The 19740-nt window shown below is 36.2% G+C and overlaps 1 protein-coding gene across 2 annotated transcripts in view; it reads right to left on the bottom strand.

Moving 5' to 3' along the window:
* Positions 1-1094: 1094 nt before the first annotated feature.
* Positions 1095-19740, bottom strand: part of FGF14 (fibroblast growth factor 14) — a 683726-nt gene continuing 665080 nt past the window's right edge. For both annotated transcript variants that reach the window (XM_073664201.1, XM_073664202.1), the window contains exons 4-5: positions 13278-13476; positions 1095-9556 (exon numbers count right to left, since the gene is read on the bottom strand). In XM_073664201.1, coding sequence (XP_073520302.1) covers positions 9420-9556; positions 13278-13476 — 336 coding nt within the window. In that variant the 3' untranslated portion in view covers positions 1095-9419. The remainder of the gene's footprint in view (positions 9557-13277; positions 13477-19740) is intronic.

The raw sequence follows: 19740 nt of genomic DNA, 5'->3' as shown, positions 1-19740 counted from the left end.
ACAAATACTGAGGTAAAAAACTCACCATATTCTCATTGGCCTAAGACCAGGCAGAACTGTTTGTTTGCCTATTTCTAAATAAAAAGAAATGAGGGAAACATTTTCACATCGTGTCTTTTACTTATTCTGCCTTTTAACACTGGAAATAAACAAGCCACGGCATCAAATGCATTCCATAAAGTTCTGTAGCACATAGCTGTTTGCCCACCATGTACCCTCATTTAGTGCCTCCATACAGTGCTGTACCACTGGGGTATTATATACTAGAAACCATACCTTATGCAAGGGGGAAATCCTTTTACTTCTTAGTATGATATGGTATTGTACTGCATTAGGCCATAGACGTCTATAGTTTCCATATCACAACTCCATGCAACTTTCAACATGTACAGAGCCATATTATAGCTGTGTGGATGAGGTTTAAGTCCATACCTTAAAGGGGTTGTCCACGATTTTGACAATTCCTTATTAACTACTATATATAAATAAATCTCACTGTACTGTTCCAGCGATGTTGGCGCCCGGTCTCCTGGTACGCTAGTGATGTTGTCATGCCACTTGAGCCCTGCAGCCTATCAACGTCTGCTTCATTCTCACTTCTTTCAAATGAAACTGACATCTGGAATTGAGAACCGATGAAGCTCCCTGACTTCCTTCAGATGTCAGTTACGTCCAAAGAAAGAGAGAGTGAAGCAGCCCATTAACGGCGATTGATTGGCTACGATGCTCTCGTGGCATAACATCACGCAAGCCCCAGGAGACCTGGCCCCGACATTGTTGGAATGGTGACGTCACCGGAGGGGAGTACAGGTTGTTTTTATTTTACATGGGGGAATATAGTAATGGAGAAAGGGGTGCCCGAGTAATGGATAACCCCTTTAATCTTTATCTGTTGTACTTTTCATACATCATATCCATATATTGTAATCCCATGGCCCATCTCAATCTGTATAGAAAATGTTGCATAGTTGATCATGTATGTTTTACATAATCTACGATCAATACTTCATTGTTACGTTATTTTTTGCTTATCATTATTAGAATGTTTTATCGATGTGTGCATGCAATATACCAGCATTCATTCGAAACGTGACTTCAGTAGAAAAAAGGTTTATTGAATTCTAAAACATGACAACATTTCAAACAAGGGACAGTACATGAACAAAACATGTTAGATGTCAGTAAAGAAAAGTATTCTCCATTTTGAAGAAAGCTCTAAATTCCGCCCTCCGACCATTTCTACGTAACTTGACACAGAGGATTATCATGTGCAGTTGCTAGTTGTGTGTGTTGAGATATAGCTTTATATTTATGGTAACGGACATGAATGACAAGCCATTGGAAATTCTTTTTTGTGCTCCAGATTGGTATAGAACAATTTCCAAGTTCAATTTTCTACAATTACAGACAACCTGCTGAGCATAAATTCCATACATTTGACTGACATCTTGGGGGTTAGTAAGTACTATTTGTACATTTTATGCAGACCACAGAAGCCATTCGTTAAAGTGCAGGCTAGAACGTAGCAGTAAGCTGAATCTTATTATAAATATCCCTTCTATTTTTGGGGGTTGATCTTCATAAAAATCTTTTGGTCCAGCTTCCATCAAGCTTCATAGTGATTTGGTACATTTAAAGCTTTGCACCGACTGCATCTGAGCCTTTTGTCAGAGGTACACGTGAGGAATATTTGCCAAAATATACCTTACTTGGAAGGTTTGGATGTCTGCCATTGAATAGACATACAGTGGTATATGTTGTCCACAGGCTACAATTTTTAAAAAAAAAATACGGTATACTTTTTATTTTTTACAGTGACCTGCTGTGTAGGGAAGCCAGGAGCAGACGCAGTGTGAACAGAGCCTTTGACAAACCCATGAAACACAGTACAATGTACAAATCTCAACATGTACGGAATGAAAAAAAGAAACTCCTGGCATGTTTCATCTCTACCTCATATTTTAATATCATGTTAATACTGAAGTAACATACGCTGAGGCAATTTGTTGGATAGGATTTTAAAAAAACAGCGCTATTGGTACTGTGTTTGGCCGCAGCTTGCACCCCCTTCCCTATTGAAATAAGCATCTACTCTTGGCTGATCAGAGCAGGCATGTTCATGGGGGAGGTAACAGTGCAAACTAAATGATGAATAATGCAATGTGACTATATGCATGCCAACTACAGAATACTCATGAGCAGATACAATATCAGTTCTCAGTGGCTTCACTTTACAGACTAGTAGTTTTCCATTTATTTATGTTTTATACATTTTCCTCATTACACGCTATTTTGGAAATTGAAGAGCATCCTTTAGGATACATCACTTTGTTCAATCTAAGCTCTGATTCCCCAGAATTATTTACCTGTATTGAAGTATTTCTGAATACCAACCGGCATAGCCTCCAGACGACAGCCTACATTCACATTATAGTGCCCCATTAAAATTATGCTGGGATCAATATATTTGAGAATGTCGGACAGTATATGAAGATTAACTTAGCCTGAACCAACACAGCACATTAGTGCAGCCTCCTGGGTCAAAGAATCAAACTGGTGGCAAAAATACATACATAAATAAAACTAGGGGATAAATCTGGAGATTTCTAGGTAAGTCTCCTCCATGTTGGATATTTCAGAAAAACACTAAAATAACACAAATCATATCATATGTGTGGTTCTCCTACGTTCGTTTTTCTTGACATTTCTATTTTTATCCTTAAGCTATATTTTTTACATTGTATGTTCTATAGCAAATACCATTGTTTAGATAAACAAGTAGCACTGTCATATACAAGGAAGCCAGAGGCATTGTTTCCTGACATTCAGCTCTGTTCATCGCATGCTTTTAGATGTCTTTCTAAGCTTAAAAAATATTAACAAAAAGAAGCTATGAGCTAATTATGATGGCAGAGCTATGAAGTGAAGGTTTCTATATTTACTATACATGCAAACTAAGAATATGAAGGCAGGAGAAGGTGCATAGTGCTGACAATTGGTTTTTAGAAGGGTACCGAGAAAATAAACAAAATACATGACGTCCTCCTGTTGGAAGATCTCCACAGAGATCAGCTATAGTTAGCTGGGAGAACATGGAGACAGGTGTACAATTTCTATGCAGCACCACCACATGTGAAATAATGTATTAAAGGTTCCTATTAATAGTAATGGATGCTCCAAACAGAGAAAAGATTAATATGTATTGTAACTGGATTTTATCTGAAAATGGATTGTGTACACAAGTCATTTTTGGATGTCTTAGTATTTGCAGTTTCTAATATATGTGAGTATGTGCATTGTTTTTAACTTCAGTGAAATAACATACTTTTAATGTAGAAATATAGAATCTTAAAGAAAAGAGGACATGCTATCCTTTCTTAATATGAACTACTTGGAATAGTATTTAAGTATATAATTAATTAAAAGATTATGAGACAATTTTGAATTTGTGTTATGCTTTATACATGTTTAAGAGGCAGTTCTCTATACAATAGCTTACTGTTCACTATTAAAGGGAATCTGTCACCAGGTTTTTGCTATGTTATCTGATAAATAACAATGGGTATGAGGGCACCACCTCACCCTTACCCCTGAGGAAGGCACAACAGGGGTGGTGATACGTGTGGGATCATCATACCTCATTCACATCCAAGGGTCCAAATGTATTAGGTCTGCTAGGCCGTTATTTGGCCTTCACCATCTGGTATAACATACCATCTCTTTTTCTGTAGTACATATTTCTTCATGTACTCTGTTCATTTTGGCTTTGATAACTATTGTGTTTTTTTCTAAGCCACAGAGAGAGTGAATATTTTTAGTATCTTATATATTGTGGTTATTGCAGTTTTGTATACACTGTGATGTACTTACATGATCTATGACCACCTTGCATGTTATCTGTTTGGCTAATGAGGTTAGGTAGTAGTCTTATTATATCCTGTCACCTATGTGTATTATTTATGTTTTGGACTTTTTAAATTGTTTTTGATGTTTTCTGTACTGGTGTGTCATTTATACAAATACATTTTATATTTTTTATTTGGTGATCTTCTGGCATTTGCACACTTCTTTTTCCTCTTTTGCCCTGAGAATAGCATTATGTCAGCTCACAGACCACCCACCAGTCATCTTCACTGGTTCTTCACATGTCTCTCCTACTGTCTCTACTGTGCCAAGATTATCAGTTTGACAGCTGCTTATCTTGACCTGACATTTTTTCTCCATTACCCTCTATTGGTGGTAATATATGGATTCATAGTAGGTTGTAAAAAGAGATATTTTCTAGTTCAATGTTTTAACATAGCCTGTGTGAGCACCATATGTCATAACTGTAGTGATATATCACTTATTTCATGTGGATAGACATTATTGTTCAAGTAAGCGTGAACCCTAAGTTATCTTTTTGGTGCATAGGCAGTGAGAAAGGAGAGCTATCCTCACAATGCATCAATGATGAGAGGGCCTAACTTCACTTCAGTGCTTCATTATTCTGTGAAGAAAGCTAACCCCACATCCAGCCAGAGATGACATAGCCAGAGGAACCGGAAAGGAACGTGAAGTCAATTACGTGCAATGTAGGTAAACATAAAAACTATGCCTGAGGCCAATCATCAGTCACAATATGCCTAAAAGTAAGAGAAGAGGAATATCATTTCACCAAAGTGGATGTGCATTCACTTCAGAGTTGATTACGTTATTGATTGTATTATATTTTATTTATTTATAGTCATAAATATTTATTATCATTGCCTTTAAATTGTGTAATAAAATAGAGAAGGGCTTATAATGTAGCTTTATAAATTACGATTGACTAATCTTAGATATTAAGGGGATTTTTTTAATCAAATAACAAAATACCAGTGAAAACTTAGGCTAAATATATTTGTTCATTTCATCTTATTTTTTATATTTATTTAATGAATCAATATATATTGTCTTTCTCTTGAATAGGGCTCTTAATAAATAAATATGTTTTAAAAATATATTCCACTGATATTTGTATTTCTTCTATTGCAAACTAAGAATTTTCTTGTATAGTTTCTTCTACAATGTGTACACAATTTGCACAAGCCCACTAATCTCCCTACAAAATGTAAAATAATAAAAGATGTAAAACTCGAAAATGCTTATTTCTTATGGTTTTTTTTGTGTTCCTTTTATAATATATATATTTTTTTGTAGAAGGATACCTACACTGTAACTTTAGTGTAAACTTGTCTCAGCTGTATATTTAGATCTGATATGCATAGACCATTAATTACAGGGGTTGGCCACATCAAATAAACCCTTTTTTTCCTTAAAGGGTCCCTTGATGTCAAGCTGATTGCAGGGTGTTCTGTTGTATGGCCCCCAGTGTTTGGCTTCTGGGTTCACCAATAGATTACCCTACAGCGACATCACAGCAGAAAGTAAGCAATACACAGTTCACATTGAAATCAATGAGCTATAGGTAGAGGCATGATCTGTAAAAACTGTAACAGGGCCCCATTTATGCGTCTTTATAATATTAGTTTCTTCCAATATGGCAGAGGGTTTTTGTGACCCATTCAAGTACCAAGGACCAAGTGCACCTGCTACAGCTATGCCATTGGCTACACTTGTAATGCACAGATATGTCATGTCTTGCACAGCATGAGGTGCTTTTTATAGCTTTTTTTCTCAATATATGAGGGTGCTGGATTGGGGACCCTTTAATTCATTTTTGACTCTCTAATAGAGAATTATAAATAGGTCTTCTGACTAGTCAATCCCTTTATTTTTGGGGTATTTACAGCTATGACAAAACCCTCCTGGCAGCTCTCCTTGATGCACATGCATGATGGAAACGTTTTTCTCATCCACAGAAGGAAGATATGAATACCAGTGCCCTCCTCAGAGCATAGACTGCCAGAAGCAGATAATGCTTTAAATGAAGGAGAAAGAAATGAGCAGAGTAAACACTAAATGGACATACTAGACAAGAAAAAGTTTCCTTTGCGGAAAAAAAATACGTAAAATAAAATAGTTGATTGAAATTGGAAAAGGTCTGTTTTTATTTATTTCGGAGAAGCTGCATCATTCTTACTTTTGACTGTGCCAGGTATTGTAGCTCAGCCCAATTCAAATGAATATGGCTGAGCTACATTACCAAATGAAGCCTGTGGACAAAAGCGAAAAAAGTATGTGGTCAATAACTGAATAAAGTATTCTAAATGTGAACGAATGTATGAGAAAAAAAAAAACGTTTAACAAGAAAATAATTATTGATGTGTAATGAGAAGATTCCATTTTTAAACATTTCGATTCCTCAGCTGTACCCAATTATCCCATTCTAACTTCTTTGCCAGGGAAATTAGGATTCTGTTGCAATGAGTCAGGGTTTTAAAACAATACAGTTAGAATCATACATGACGAAAAGCAAGTGCATTCGGGAGTGTGCACTGACATGCATGTTTGGAAGAATATAAGGTAGCATATGTAATTACAAAATGAACAATATAATTCTACTATTTAGCACTTGATACACAATACATTTTGTAGTTGCTTTATATTTCCAATTGTGGTCAATGTCTTCTCACCTGCAATGACATCTTCTCAATGACACATAACATGAGGGATAAACATCATTTTAATACACTCTTTGGTATGCTTTGGGAAACAGTATTTATAATATATATGACTTGTCTGTGATAAGCTTTTAATTGAGTCTGGTGCAAGCCCTTTATGAATATTCTACTGTGTGAAAATTGGTGAATTGGTTTTGTTCCATCTTTGTATAAATCATTTTATTAAATATGTTGCAATTGTGTATACAACAAATGATAATAAACACATAAACTGTACAATGCAGACAATTGCTTTGCATATACTGTATGTATGTAAATTTAGTAATACATACCGACGTTTCTTAATACACATAGCTTACCACATGCAGTTCATCATCACCCTCTTCCATGCAACAGATGAGACATTAAATTAGGTAAAAAATATGAAAATAAACACACAGACAACAAATGTGTCAACGTACTACAGAAAATAAAACTCCAATAGGACAGTCGTTCAGGAAAAAAAAAAGAAAATCTCTTACACAACCCGTATAAACACAATGAACAAGGAAAAGAAGTTCACACATAACATATTAGTCATTTACAAAAATAAATTCAGCCTTAATTTTAACCAGTCAACTGGTTTTCTGGGCGCACGGCCCATCATGTATAGTTTTTTTCGAATGACAATGAACTAGGAATGTGTGTCTGATGTCGGGACACCAGCCCCACACAGGTTATATTGAAATATGTTGTGCAATTTTACTCATGTCGCTAAGTAAGAACATAGAAGAGGATTTCTGCTAATGTGCTTCACTATCATGACGAGGACAAGCATTTCTTTTTCGACATGAAGTGATGTAAAAGTGGTAATTAGGCTTGGTATATTGTGACTAGCAGCACAGCAAATTTCTTCTGAACAGTCGGAGCAGCTCTCTTTTAAATCATTGTGAATATTTCAGAATTCGACAAAGGACATAATAAATCTTTCATAAGCCAAATATGTTGGTTCCATAAACAGGTAAAGGACATCATGAGTAAAGAAAAAAAGGCAAGAATTTATAATACAGTGTTTCTTGCAGACACAGTGCAAAGGGGTTTGAGAGAGAAAGCAAAGTATACCCGTTTATGCCAATTAGGAAATAAAAACAGATTAGTAAATTTGCTCCACCTAAGATGTCCAGGCGTGAAGGTCATTTTGGTCCTGTACGCAATTCTTACAGAAGCATGTTCTACCTATGCTACAGAATGACCTTGCTGATATTGGATGGACAGTCTACTAGGTTTAGTAATTGTTATATGTGAGGAACCAAATGCCATTGTGAAAAACACTTCACATGACAGACATACATTAGGCACCTTTTGACTTCTGGTTCGTTTGAAAGTTCTGGTTCCACATAAAGTGGTTTAGTGTAAAATATGCCACAACCTAAGAAAGGCACCTTTATCGTGTAAATTCTGGTTCCTGAAGGTATTAGGAATATGTAAGATTTGGTATGGAAATTAATATGACTGGACCTTGCATGCTTACCTAAAATATTTAATTTACTGGTCCAGTCTTATCAAACAGGAATATGAAATTATTATAAGTTAGTACAGAACTTGCATTGCTGTTGCAAAAAAGGGACACAACAAACAACGTGCCCATGCTAAGCGAAAGAAAACTGCAGGAACTGCCAGAGATGGGAATGACCTTAAACATGAGACAGTCATTTGGTGAGCTGAACCAGTATTTAGCCTATAAAGTCACTAGCAACTTGCAGTTGAGGCACCTAGTGAATTAATAGGCTCAGTCTTCGAGTATCGGCTTAGCCCATGAAATATCTGCCTCCTCTGTGAGTGGGCTACAGGTGCAATTTAATCTGAGCTTATTAAAAACAGGAAGGGCTACATTTTTCAAAAGAGAATTACTGTAGGTAGCGGAACATTTGTTAATTGTATTGAGATATATATATATATATATATATATATATATCTATTTTATCATGAGGAACTATAGATGAAAAATGAGCCTTAATTCAGGCCTACAAGGCCTACAGAGTTCTATGGACCCACCATCTTAAAAAACAAGTGGGTCTTGCCTACTGGCTAAGGCAAATGTTACCATTACCAGCAAGCCTGTGATATGTATAAAACACACACAAAAAGGAAAGTATAGGGAGTGTCAAACACTAGTCGCAGCCTACTTCCCACTGAGTGTGTTTGACATATTTCCCTCTAGTATATAACGCCAACCTGCGGAGCACAAAACCTGTTGCCACACTTGACCAGTTAATATGTCCTACTCATTATAGACATGGTTTAGAAGAGCTTTTTGAAGGCTTCCTGATTCCCTGATTGCTTTCAGAACTAAGCCACCTGAAACATTCAAGTTCTAGAGGAACGCAATCCCTGCAAAAGGTCACAGACATTGTTGCAAGCAGCCTCGTAAAAAAGGTTAGAGAAATCCATTATAGCGCAGTTTTACAGCGTCTAACTAGAAATTACTTAATATTTGTGTGCTACAAAATAGAACTTAAAACATATGGATTTCGCTGTAATTGGACTCAAAAGAGGGTAAGGGTAATTGGCAGCAGGCAAGGTATCAAGTGTACTTGTGAAGTATGTCATTCACATGAAGTGTCACAGTCACAGATAAGATATTAAAAAGGCATTCCATATCTGGTAGGGCATTCCATGGTCTGAGTTTCGCTGGTTCCCCAGGTGTCTTCTTGTGTAGGGAGGATATACACACTGAGTTTTATCCATCTGCAACACGTTGGTTCTGAAACAGCAAAAGAGCCAGTGCGTAGTTCACTTTTTGTCTACAAACACTGGAGAGTGGACAGTCTGGTGTGGATAAATGCTCAAGTGTGCCAAGGGCTCAGTAAGTCACAACAACCTTGGGGAGTCTGGCTATGATGTCTTACTCTTAGTGACTGGTTTGCCCCCATTCATTATTGCAGATGCACTTGTGCTTTTACTTGGTGTCGCACGGGCCTTTGGCACTGTCTCTCCAACATCATGCAAAGACGGTTCTCTGTACATGGCAACTGAAAAAAAAGGAATCCAAGGTTAAAATAGATTGGTAAGTGGATGCCTAGATAGATATATACAAGAAAAAAGGAAGGCAGCATTCCAAAAATATAGTGCAAAGTTATAGGACTTTATTACCCATGTTTTGACAGTTTGATTCATAGTATGAAGTAGGAGTGGACATACCATTGGTGCAATCTGTGCAGTCCCACAGGGGCCTGGATGGTAAGAGGGCTTATTTTCACCTCTAAAGCAGCATGCAGTTATGTCACAGACGCATAAAAAGGTGCTTTACTATGAACTATAGGACTATAAAAGACCCATTAACTGCCTTGTCTGTGTCTGCACCTTGCCTGAACCCTTCTAAAGTAGTACAATGTTAATATAATGTTATACTGCTTGAAAAAGGTTTTGATCCGAAATTTTGCCACATGGGTTAATAAAGTCCTTTGCACTTTATTTTGAAGTGCAGCCTCCATTTTTTCTCTTGCATTTAGAAGGTTTAGTGTCTGTCTAGGAAGCTTGGCACTGAGATACAGAGTGGGATGATGCTGCTTTATTTTTTATTTTGTTTTGTAGATAGTTAGATATTCAAAATGTATACATTTCTTTGAAAAATAACTACTGTTTTGCAGTTCATAATAAATGGAATGCAATTTTTAAGATCTGATTTGCATTATAGTGAAAACTAAACAGGGTTTCCTTCAGGCAATAAGATATCTTATTACCAGACACCAAAATCTAATAATCAAAACACCATTTTCAGATTAGGCTCCGGAATATAGATATTAGTAACAGATAGCAAGAAGCTTTATCCCCACTGAATTCACAAAATTAAATTACCTTTCATAACAGAGTGATGCCCAAGTCATGTAGTGATAATTATAAACACATAGGAAATAATGTTCAGATTTGTAGACAACCCTGTAACCATATAACCAGTATTGTATTTTATTATGTAGTCATAATGGGTATGGTCAGACGTTCAAGCTACAACACTTTTTAGAATATTTTTCCTCATTGGTTGAGGGATAATAGGATGTATTTTAAAGGGAACCAGTCATCTAACAAAATGCTATTAACCTGCAGATATGGAGTTAATCTGCAGGTTAATAGCATTCTCAAGCTGCCCGATGCCTGCACTGAAAGCCCCCCTGCTGGGAGGAAATGAACTTTATTCCTCCTGGCAGCCTTTGGATTTCAGTCATAGAGACTTCAGTCATGGCTCAGTGCATCGTGAGCATGCCCCGGCACTGACTGACAGCCGGCTCTAAGGCCATGTTCACACGTACAGTATTTGGACAGTATTTTACATTCGTATTTGTAAGCCAAAATTAGGAGTGGAACAATCAAGAGTGGACCAAATACTGAAAGTGTGAACATGGCCTATTGCTGAGCAATCGATTCTGTGATTTCTGTAGTGCCAAGACTTTTGGTGTTGCAATTTCAATGTTGAGGAATTTATTGCTGTCACTTATGGGGTGACTTCCTATATGAATGAGCTGATGAATCATTGTTCAGTTGGCTATTGCACAGTTATTGTCTCATTTTCATCACTAGTTTGAAGGGTGTCTATCAGTACAAAATGTTCAAAACAAGCACAGGCACCTGGAGAACCTTTGGCAGGGACAAACTTTTGAGTGTACCTACTTGTTTTCCATCTATTTAAACCGTCCTCTGGCTACTGTAAAGCCAGCGCTGTAAATCAAGGAAGCAGTAGAAAAGAGAAGAATCAAGGAAGAGGTTCATAGATAAATGAATTAGTGGTTGGAAAGGTGCACTAAACTGTTTGGCCAAGTATAAGGTGTACTGAGCACCCCTCAAAGCTAGTGATGACCTATAGGTGTTACTAGAAAGTCAGTTCTTATCTTTTTTGGAGGAGAACTTTTTACATTATGCACCTAGTCATATATAATTATTCCAGCACTGCCTATCTTTGGTGATATGGAGTTTAATGATGATATTCTTGAATTAAACTATTTGTGTATATCCAGTATATTTTTAATTTCTCAAATTGTTTAGTTGTGCCCATCAAGTCTTTAATAAGAAAGACTTCAGTCTTAATTATCAGATTAGATAGATGAGCTCAAAATCTGACCAGGTTGCGGTCTCTGCTCTCTGGCTTTGACATGTAATTTGGACAAATGACCATTGTCAATATTAGTGTTCCCTGTAGATTGTCAATTTTAATGGATTTTTTTCCCACTAAACAGCTTAAGTGTCAGCCCAGACTTTCTGTGACTTTCCAGTGTTATCAGATTCAATCCAGTTCACATATATCTAGGCTGAGTTTACATGTAATTTAGAAAGGTAGTTTTTCTTTTCTTCTTCAGGAATAGAAAAATTAAATTCATTCAGGGGACAAATCAGTCTAATGATGGACATACATGTCGCCTGAAGGACCTCATTAACTTCATGGTTTCTGTCACTTAACCCTCAAAAAATAGCTTGTGCTTTACTAAAGATGAAGTCTGCAATGAAGACCAGGTTATAGAAGTATATATACAGTATATAGCTTATAATGTACATGCTCCTTGCATAATCTGTCAATTCACTGAATGTATCCTAATCATTGGTGAATCAAAAATAAATTAGTAAAATTATAGAATTTAATCTTTATTTTAACAAATATATTGGAAACATGATTTTGTGGCATTTACTAATATATAAGCATTACACAGTATATTGAGGGAAGAACAGCACTCCTTGGTGTGTATCAGGTGCACTGATAGTATCCCAATCCTAATTATACAAAAATATGGAATCTGGCACTATTTTCAAGGTTTTATTGATAACAAAATATTGACGTTTCGGTCTCATTGACCTTCTTCAGAGTACAGTAATGTGCTATATGCATATATGTGATATTGTGATTCCGGTTGATCCGAATTCAGAAAATAGCCCAAATATTCCTGTATTCTGGGGTATAAACTCGGGTAAGGCTGTGCTGCAATGTCAGGAAATGCAGTTATGGCTGATCCCCCTACTTGCACCATTCCAAGATTTGGGTCTGTGGTGTCTCTTGTGGACAGCCACCTCAGTCGCAGTATCCGCGCTACTGTCAATATTTATATACACTATACTCTGTTATCAATAAAACCTTAAAAAGAGTGCTAGATTCCATATTTTTTGTATTATAAGCATTACACGTTCTCCTTTGTAAAATGCAGTCGTTTACTCTCAGCTCTACTATTGTCCAAATGACTGCTGATGGAGGCACACGTGATTAAACTTTCCATCAGCCTCCTCCAAGTGAAAAACAGCTTTCACATGTGCAATAGGCAATGTCCCATAGACAGTAAATAGAGTGGTGACACGGACACACATCAATAATGTCGGGGCATTTCATAACTCCGTTTTTTATTTGGGAGAAAGCCTTTCAAGGAGTTGACCACTACTCAGACAACCCTTTCTTAATTGCTATATTCTCTTGTATAAAATAAAAAAGTACATAGTAGATTAATTAAATATATATGGTCTGTATGTCATCATAAAGCAGAAACACGCACATTGCTTCTATTTTATGTAGTTTTTTGTTGGCTTTTTTATAAATAGGGAAGGTTGTCATGTGGGTGAATAAATGGCTGCATATGTAATTATTGCTAATGGAGATCAAGATGAGTCCTTGATCTTTAAGAAACAAAGATGAAAGAAAATGATCCACCCACTCTAAATCAATTAGATGTAACCATACACGTCAGATTATGCAGCACATTAATGTATATGTAATACACTTACCTTCCAATGGCTTGGGTAGAAAATGAGCTGCTGGCTTTGTTTTCTTGACTCTATTACCTTTCATAACTTGGCCTTCTTTGTTAAGCCCTAAGAACCAGGCCCTACCAGATTCTTGCTGTCTGTATATCATAGATGAGTAGATAACATAATAGTTCTCAAAAACAGACTCTTTAAACTTGCATTCCAGTGTAAAAAGTTCCTAGGAAAGCAGAAAGGAAAATCATATTAGCCCTACGTCTCACATTTCTAAAGTGATAGCAACAGCTTTTCAAAACTTTTGTGGAAAAAGAAGGATCATGAGTGCTGAAAATATTATAAGAGAATTCTCATTACATACATTTAGCAAAATTAGACTAATAAAAGTAAATAATAATAATATAATAACATATCTACCATTTATGTTAGTTTTAAAGGGGTTGTCTGAGATTTTAACATTGAGGGCCTATCCTTATGATAGGTTATCAATGATAGGTCATCTGTCACCCCCAACCAATCAGCTGTTCCCGGTGTCGGTCAGAACTGCTCAGTTACGGAGCTTCACAGCATAGCTCAGTCAATAAAATAGTGGCTGCGGCCAGGTACATCCTATTTGAATAGGAGACGGATGTGTAGTATCTGGCTGTGGCCACTATACAGTCGACGGAGCTGTGAAGCTTTGTAACTGAGCAGTTCCGGCCACTGCCGACACCGGGAATAGCTGCTGACCTATCAATGACATTGATGACCTACTGTTATGATAGGCCATCAATGTTTAAGTCCTGGACAACCCCTTTAAGGCAATAATTATTACTAAAAGGGGTTTTCTAGCCTTACTATATTTATAACCTACCCTATTGGATTGGTGGGGATCTGACATCGGGCACCCCCACTGACCAGCTGTTACTATATTTGGTACTACTGGAGGTCATTTTGCAGGGGGCTGAACATCACAGCTTCATTCACTTTGACTCTGGTACTACAGCTCAGGTCCTATTGAAGTGAATATGAGCTGAGCGACCACTACACAATATGTGCTGTGCTTTTTTTGTCTCCATTCGCTGTATACATCTGGCCACCACCCACCATAACAACTAGTTGGTGGCGGTGCCAAGTGTCAGACCCCCACCAATCTGACATTGATTACCTACCATTCTAAAATAGGTCATCAATATAGTAAGTCAGGATAATCCCTTAAAGAATTTAAATAATAATATAATTTATTTCATGACCAATTATGAAAAATGTGAAATTCAGCTCTGCTACATTAGTATCTGTAAGTATTTTACTGCACATAACATTTTGCATATTCTATTACGTGCCCTTTGTGTTAAATAAAGCAGTTGGATTTTATTGTTATGGCAACCAGTTATTCAGCGAATTTTGTACCTAATTGGGTCACATAATTGTAATTTGTATGGGAAGTAAAAATAATTCATTTCACCTTATCAAAACGAGAAATGTATGCAGATTAAAAGGATTACATGCAATACAGTGGTCATTGGTATCCACCGTTTTAATTTTAAGACCTCAATTGTGGAATATATAATACAAATGTGTCAGAGACATATATTGACTGCATACATAAAGTACATAAAAATAAAGTGACAATATAAAAGATAAAGAAAAAAACACAGTAGGATGTACATTCTTATGGACGTTCTCCCCTTCTGCCTTTTTATGGTGCTGTAATATTCAGTAGAACCATTGCGGCACACCAGTTGGATCAGTGATATGTCCACTTTCATTTATGAATAATCTGAAGTCTAATGGTCATCTAATAGAGAATTATTTTTTGTCATCTATTATCTTATTTATCATATAAATTAGTCTGGGCATATTAAACCAACATGACAGACTTCAGTATTCACCACATCCTTGTATATTTATTAGACAAAGCCCATTAGATTGTACTAAAGTTAATTATCCAGCAACTAGTCATTATCTTCTAAGATTGGTGCATATTATTTGAGCTATAAACATGAGACAGTTTTAATCAATCAATGACAACAATGTAATAGCATTGAAGTTGTGCTCTACTGTACACTGAGTGATTTACCCCGTTTCACACAAGAAAATCCTACTCAACTAGCCGTAACACTTCTGAATGTTCTTGCTCTACTCACATTCTAAGGAGGCTGTTTAAGTGGGCAAATTCATTACAAGATTTCTAGATTTTAAGCTATTTCTTTCTGATCATGGGTTCTGGGACATCCATTTTTTCCCAATCTGCAAATTATATTTACTTTCCAACAATTGTATGGAAGGTGGGCAATTTTTATACCAAACTTTTTAGACCATGTCATTGACAATTTGAAAGAAGTTTCTTGAATTCGCAAGTATCTACAGAAGCTATGAGATTCCAATTGTAATTAAGGATCATCTTGCAATATTTATAGTTATTCTTTGGAAAGGTTAGTGGTAATAGGTATAGGGAAACAAGGAAGACCAAGGGTGCATTGGCTGGATACCATCAAGAATAATATGGGACTGATCATCAAGCAACTGAAAGAAACCAACTGGCTTATAAACTTAATGGACACGACTTAATGGATAGAAACAGAAACTTCCCATTTTGCTATGTGCTCACCTTTTGGTTACAATTGAAATATTGGGAAGTTTTAGATCATGTCATAGACAATTTGAGATAAGTGTCTTTAATTCCCAAGTATCTACAGAAGCTATGAGTTTCCAATTGTATTTAAGGATCATCTTGCAATATTTATAGTTATTCTTTGGAAAGGTTAGTGGTAATAGGTATAGGGAAACAAGGAAGACAAGGCTGGATACCATCAAGAATAATATGGGACTGATCATCAAGTAATTGAAAGAAACCAACTGGCTTATAAACTTAATTGACACGACTTAATGGATAGAAACAGAAACTTCCCATTTTGCTATGTGCTCACCTTTTGGTTACAATTGAAAAATTGGGAAGTTTTAGATCATGTCATAGACAATTTGAAATAAGTGTCTTTAATTCCCAAGTATCTACAGAAGCTATGAGATTCCAATTGTAATTAAGGATCATTGCGCAATATTTTTAGTTCTTCTTTGGAAAGGTTAGTAGTAATGGGTAAAGGGAAACCGGGAAGACCAAGGGTGCATTGGCTGGATACCATCAAGATTAATATTGGAATGAACATCAAGCAATTGAAAGAAACCAACTGGCTTACAAACTTAATGGATACAACTTAATGGATAGAATCAGAAACTTCCCATTTTGCTATGTGCTCATATAGAAAGATTTTTTTAATGGATTCCAGCCATGTAGGTAGCAACAGAATGTGGGTCATGATTGGACTGTATAATTCTGACATGTTCCCGTAGAATCATATTTGTAAATACAATCTCTAAATTGGAATCAGGCTTTCTCGAAAATAAGTCTGCTTCAGGGACGACCTTGTCTGGCAAAAGCTGGACATGCCAACAAGTTTAGAATGTACATGTGGAAACTCCTTCCCTCTATTTTTCATAAGGTCGCATGCACACATTGATGATTTTCTTGAGTTTTTTACTTCAGTATTTGTAAGCCAAAAGAAAAATATAACATAAACAGGTGCACCAAGTCTGGATTTTTTACACACTTCAGGATTTGGCTTACAAATACTGAGGTAAAAAACTCCACAAATACTCAATGTGTGCCTGTGGCCTTATTCTCCTTCCCATCCACCCTATTTAATTCACATTGAGAACTTCAGTTTGAAAGACAATGCTATTGCATCACATTGGAAGTTGTGGAGGCTGAGATGGTGGTCCTCATCAGAGATCATACAGTCATACAATTCCCAGGGAGCACCATGATGTAGGACTACCTCTTGAAGCTCATCAAGAGAATGCCAAGAGTGTGCAAAGCAGTCATCAAAGCAAAAAGGAGCTACTTTGAAGAACCTAGAATATAAGACATATTTTCAGCTGTTTCACACTTTTTTGTTAAGTATATAATTCCACATGTGTTAATTCATAGTATTGATGCCTTCAGTGTGAATGTACAATTTTCATAGTCATGAAAATACAGAAAAATCTTTAAATGAGAAGGTGAGTCCAAACTTTTGGTCTGTACTGTATATATATATATATATATATATATATATATATGTATATATATACATATATATGTATAAAAATATATACATAAATATATACTGTATATATATATATATATATATTTATTATGACTACAAAGGACCACTGTGTTCTTTTTTCTGTAACAATTATTTTTATATATCAGACAAATGTTTTTCTAGGCAGAGTAGTAACTGTGATTTGGATCAGGTGTCCACAACCTGTGGCTTTGAGAGCCACGTGTGGGTCTCAGGCCCATGATTTGTGACTCGCGACTGTCTGCCATCTTGGTGTATTAGCACCAGGTCGAGCAAACAGCTATGAAAATAATGTCTCCAGATTGTGACTTTGTGAGTAACCTCACACAGAAGATAATATCTGGATATGCATATACTGGTCTTGAGGATTTAGAGATAAATTAGGTATAGCGATCTGGAGACAAAATGGATGCCAGTCAGAGGAGGTGCTTGAAGCTGGATGTTTAACTGTGGTGTGAGTTTCTGATGTGAGAAAATCAGGGTAAACTGGGAACTCCTGGATGTAAGTTTATTGCTTCAGTGTGATTTCTATGGGCTGTCATTATACCAGTAATGGGGGCTTTAGGTGTCGCTACTTTGAGGGAGTTGGGAGCTGGAGGTCCCTACTCAGGTGGAAGAGGCCTGGATGTTGCTTGCAACCCTTTCTCAGTTCTTTCTATACAGTATACTGTGTACACAGCGCTTGTTTAGTGCAATGTATACAGCAATCAGGAAAGCAAAATTGGTAACAAACTGTCCCTTCCTTCTTTATAAGAGCTTGGCTGTGTTTGACAGCCAGCTCCCCGCTTCCGCAGCTGCACGATTGCGTGCACCAGCTCTGCTAAGAACATAGACTGCCCGGAGGTTTATTGTCTATGGGCAGTCCAGAAGTAATTAAACATTGACTTATTGTTATCTGTAAATATAGATACAATATATTTATAATGCTCATGAGTAATTGTGTAAATATAGAGTGCTAGGCTTGTTACAAACCCTTGTTTTTTATGAAAAATTATATTTTCTCCAAAATATCTGTATCAGATAATGCAATACTTAGTCCAGCTATTAAAAAAAAGCTAAGAAAAAAATGATCTTGTAATTTAGTATGGGTCAATTCATCTGCATACATGGGTTAAAATAATAATAAAACATTAAGTCTAATGTAGTGTGAAAAATAGCTTTGTAAAAATGTGTGATATGCCTGTGACATGATATATGAGTGTGTAAGCAGTCATTACTAAATGTAGTGAAGCCAGAAGGGAACCAATTCTTTTTTTTTTCAATTTGGCCACCTAAAATGGCTAATATTGATCATGACTAAACCAAGAAGCATATTGGTTATTTCAGTCCGTACATGTTGCAGTTATATGATAAATACACAGTCTGATGTTTTAATGGGAAAGAAAATATATGATGGATCTTTTTCTTCTGGGTGAATGAGAGTCTATCAACCAAAACATGTTAAATTCTTCCTTATACTGCATTCATTTCATATAAGCTTGTATTTCACCTCTCAGTGGGATATTTCTGTGTATCAGTATTACTGTATCAACAGCTCATTCGGACAGTCTTTAATACGCTAGTCTGTCAATGCTATGTCACAGTCCATTGCTTCTATAAAAAAAATAAGCTTTTAATATCCAAAAGATGGCAAAAGCAATCAAGCTTCATGGTGGTGAAATCCTAATAGCAATAAAGGAGAGATAAAGTAATAAGCCAATTATGGCCTGACCTTCTGAGCAGATAGTGCCCTATTGATGTCACGATGTCCTTTCCAAATCAGGTTTGGTATAGGTTTATTTATATATCCCTGATCCATCAAAGTACTGATTTCTAAATATCCTATTAAAATGACACCAGATGTAAGAAAGGTAAGAAAGATGTTGTCTAAGATTGTGTGTTTATGATATATCATGTCACAAATCTAATATACACTGGAAAATATAGATTGTCAAAGTCAAACGCTATTACTTGGTACTGCATTGACAATATGTTACTGGTGACAACGCTGAGGGCAGTATGACTGATGAGCTTTATGCTGGGAAAAATGTTTCACAATTTAGAAGCATTACTTTTTACGTTGAGAGGAAAATTCAACAGAGCCCAATATATTATTAGCTAAGCTGTAAGGGTTATTGCATTATCAGCAAACTCATACGTATGCCATTATTTAAATGTATTGGAAATTATTTATTACTGGCTGTTTTTTGATAACTTTTAACAATATTGAAATCTACCTCTTGATTTTATGAGCTAAAAACTTCACCAATTAGTAAGCTCCCCATACACATTATATACCTATTTGCCAAATAATTAAAATCATCTAGCGACAGCTCATCTCCCTGTGGAATAGGATCAGTCAGGGAAATCTCAAGGCCAGATCTTCCTATCCGCTGACATCATAT

The sequence above is a fragment of the Phyllobates terribilis genome, unplaced genomic scaffold (genome assembly GCF_046119375.1).
Source record: "Phyllobates terribilis strain yellow unplaced genomic scaffold, ASM4611937v1 Scaffold_2__4_contigs__length_985480577, whole genome shotgun sequence".
Classification (NCBI taxonomy): Eukaryota; Metazoa; Chordata; class Amphibia; order Anura; family Dendrobatidae; genus Phyllobates; species Phyllobates terribilis.
Note: the sequence above shows the minus strand (reverse complement) of the source record. Positions and strands in the feature narration are given on the sequence as shown.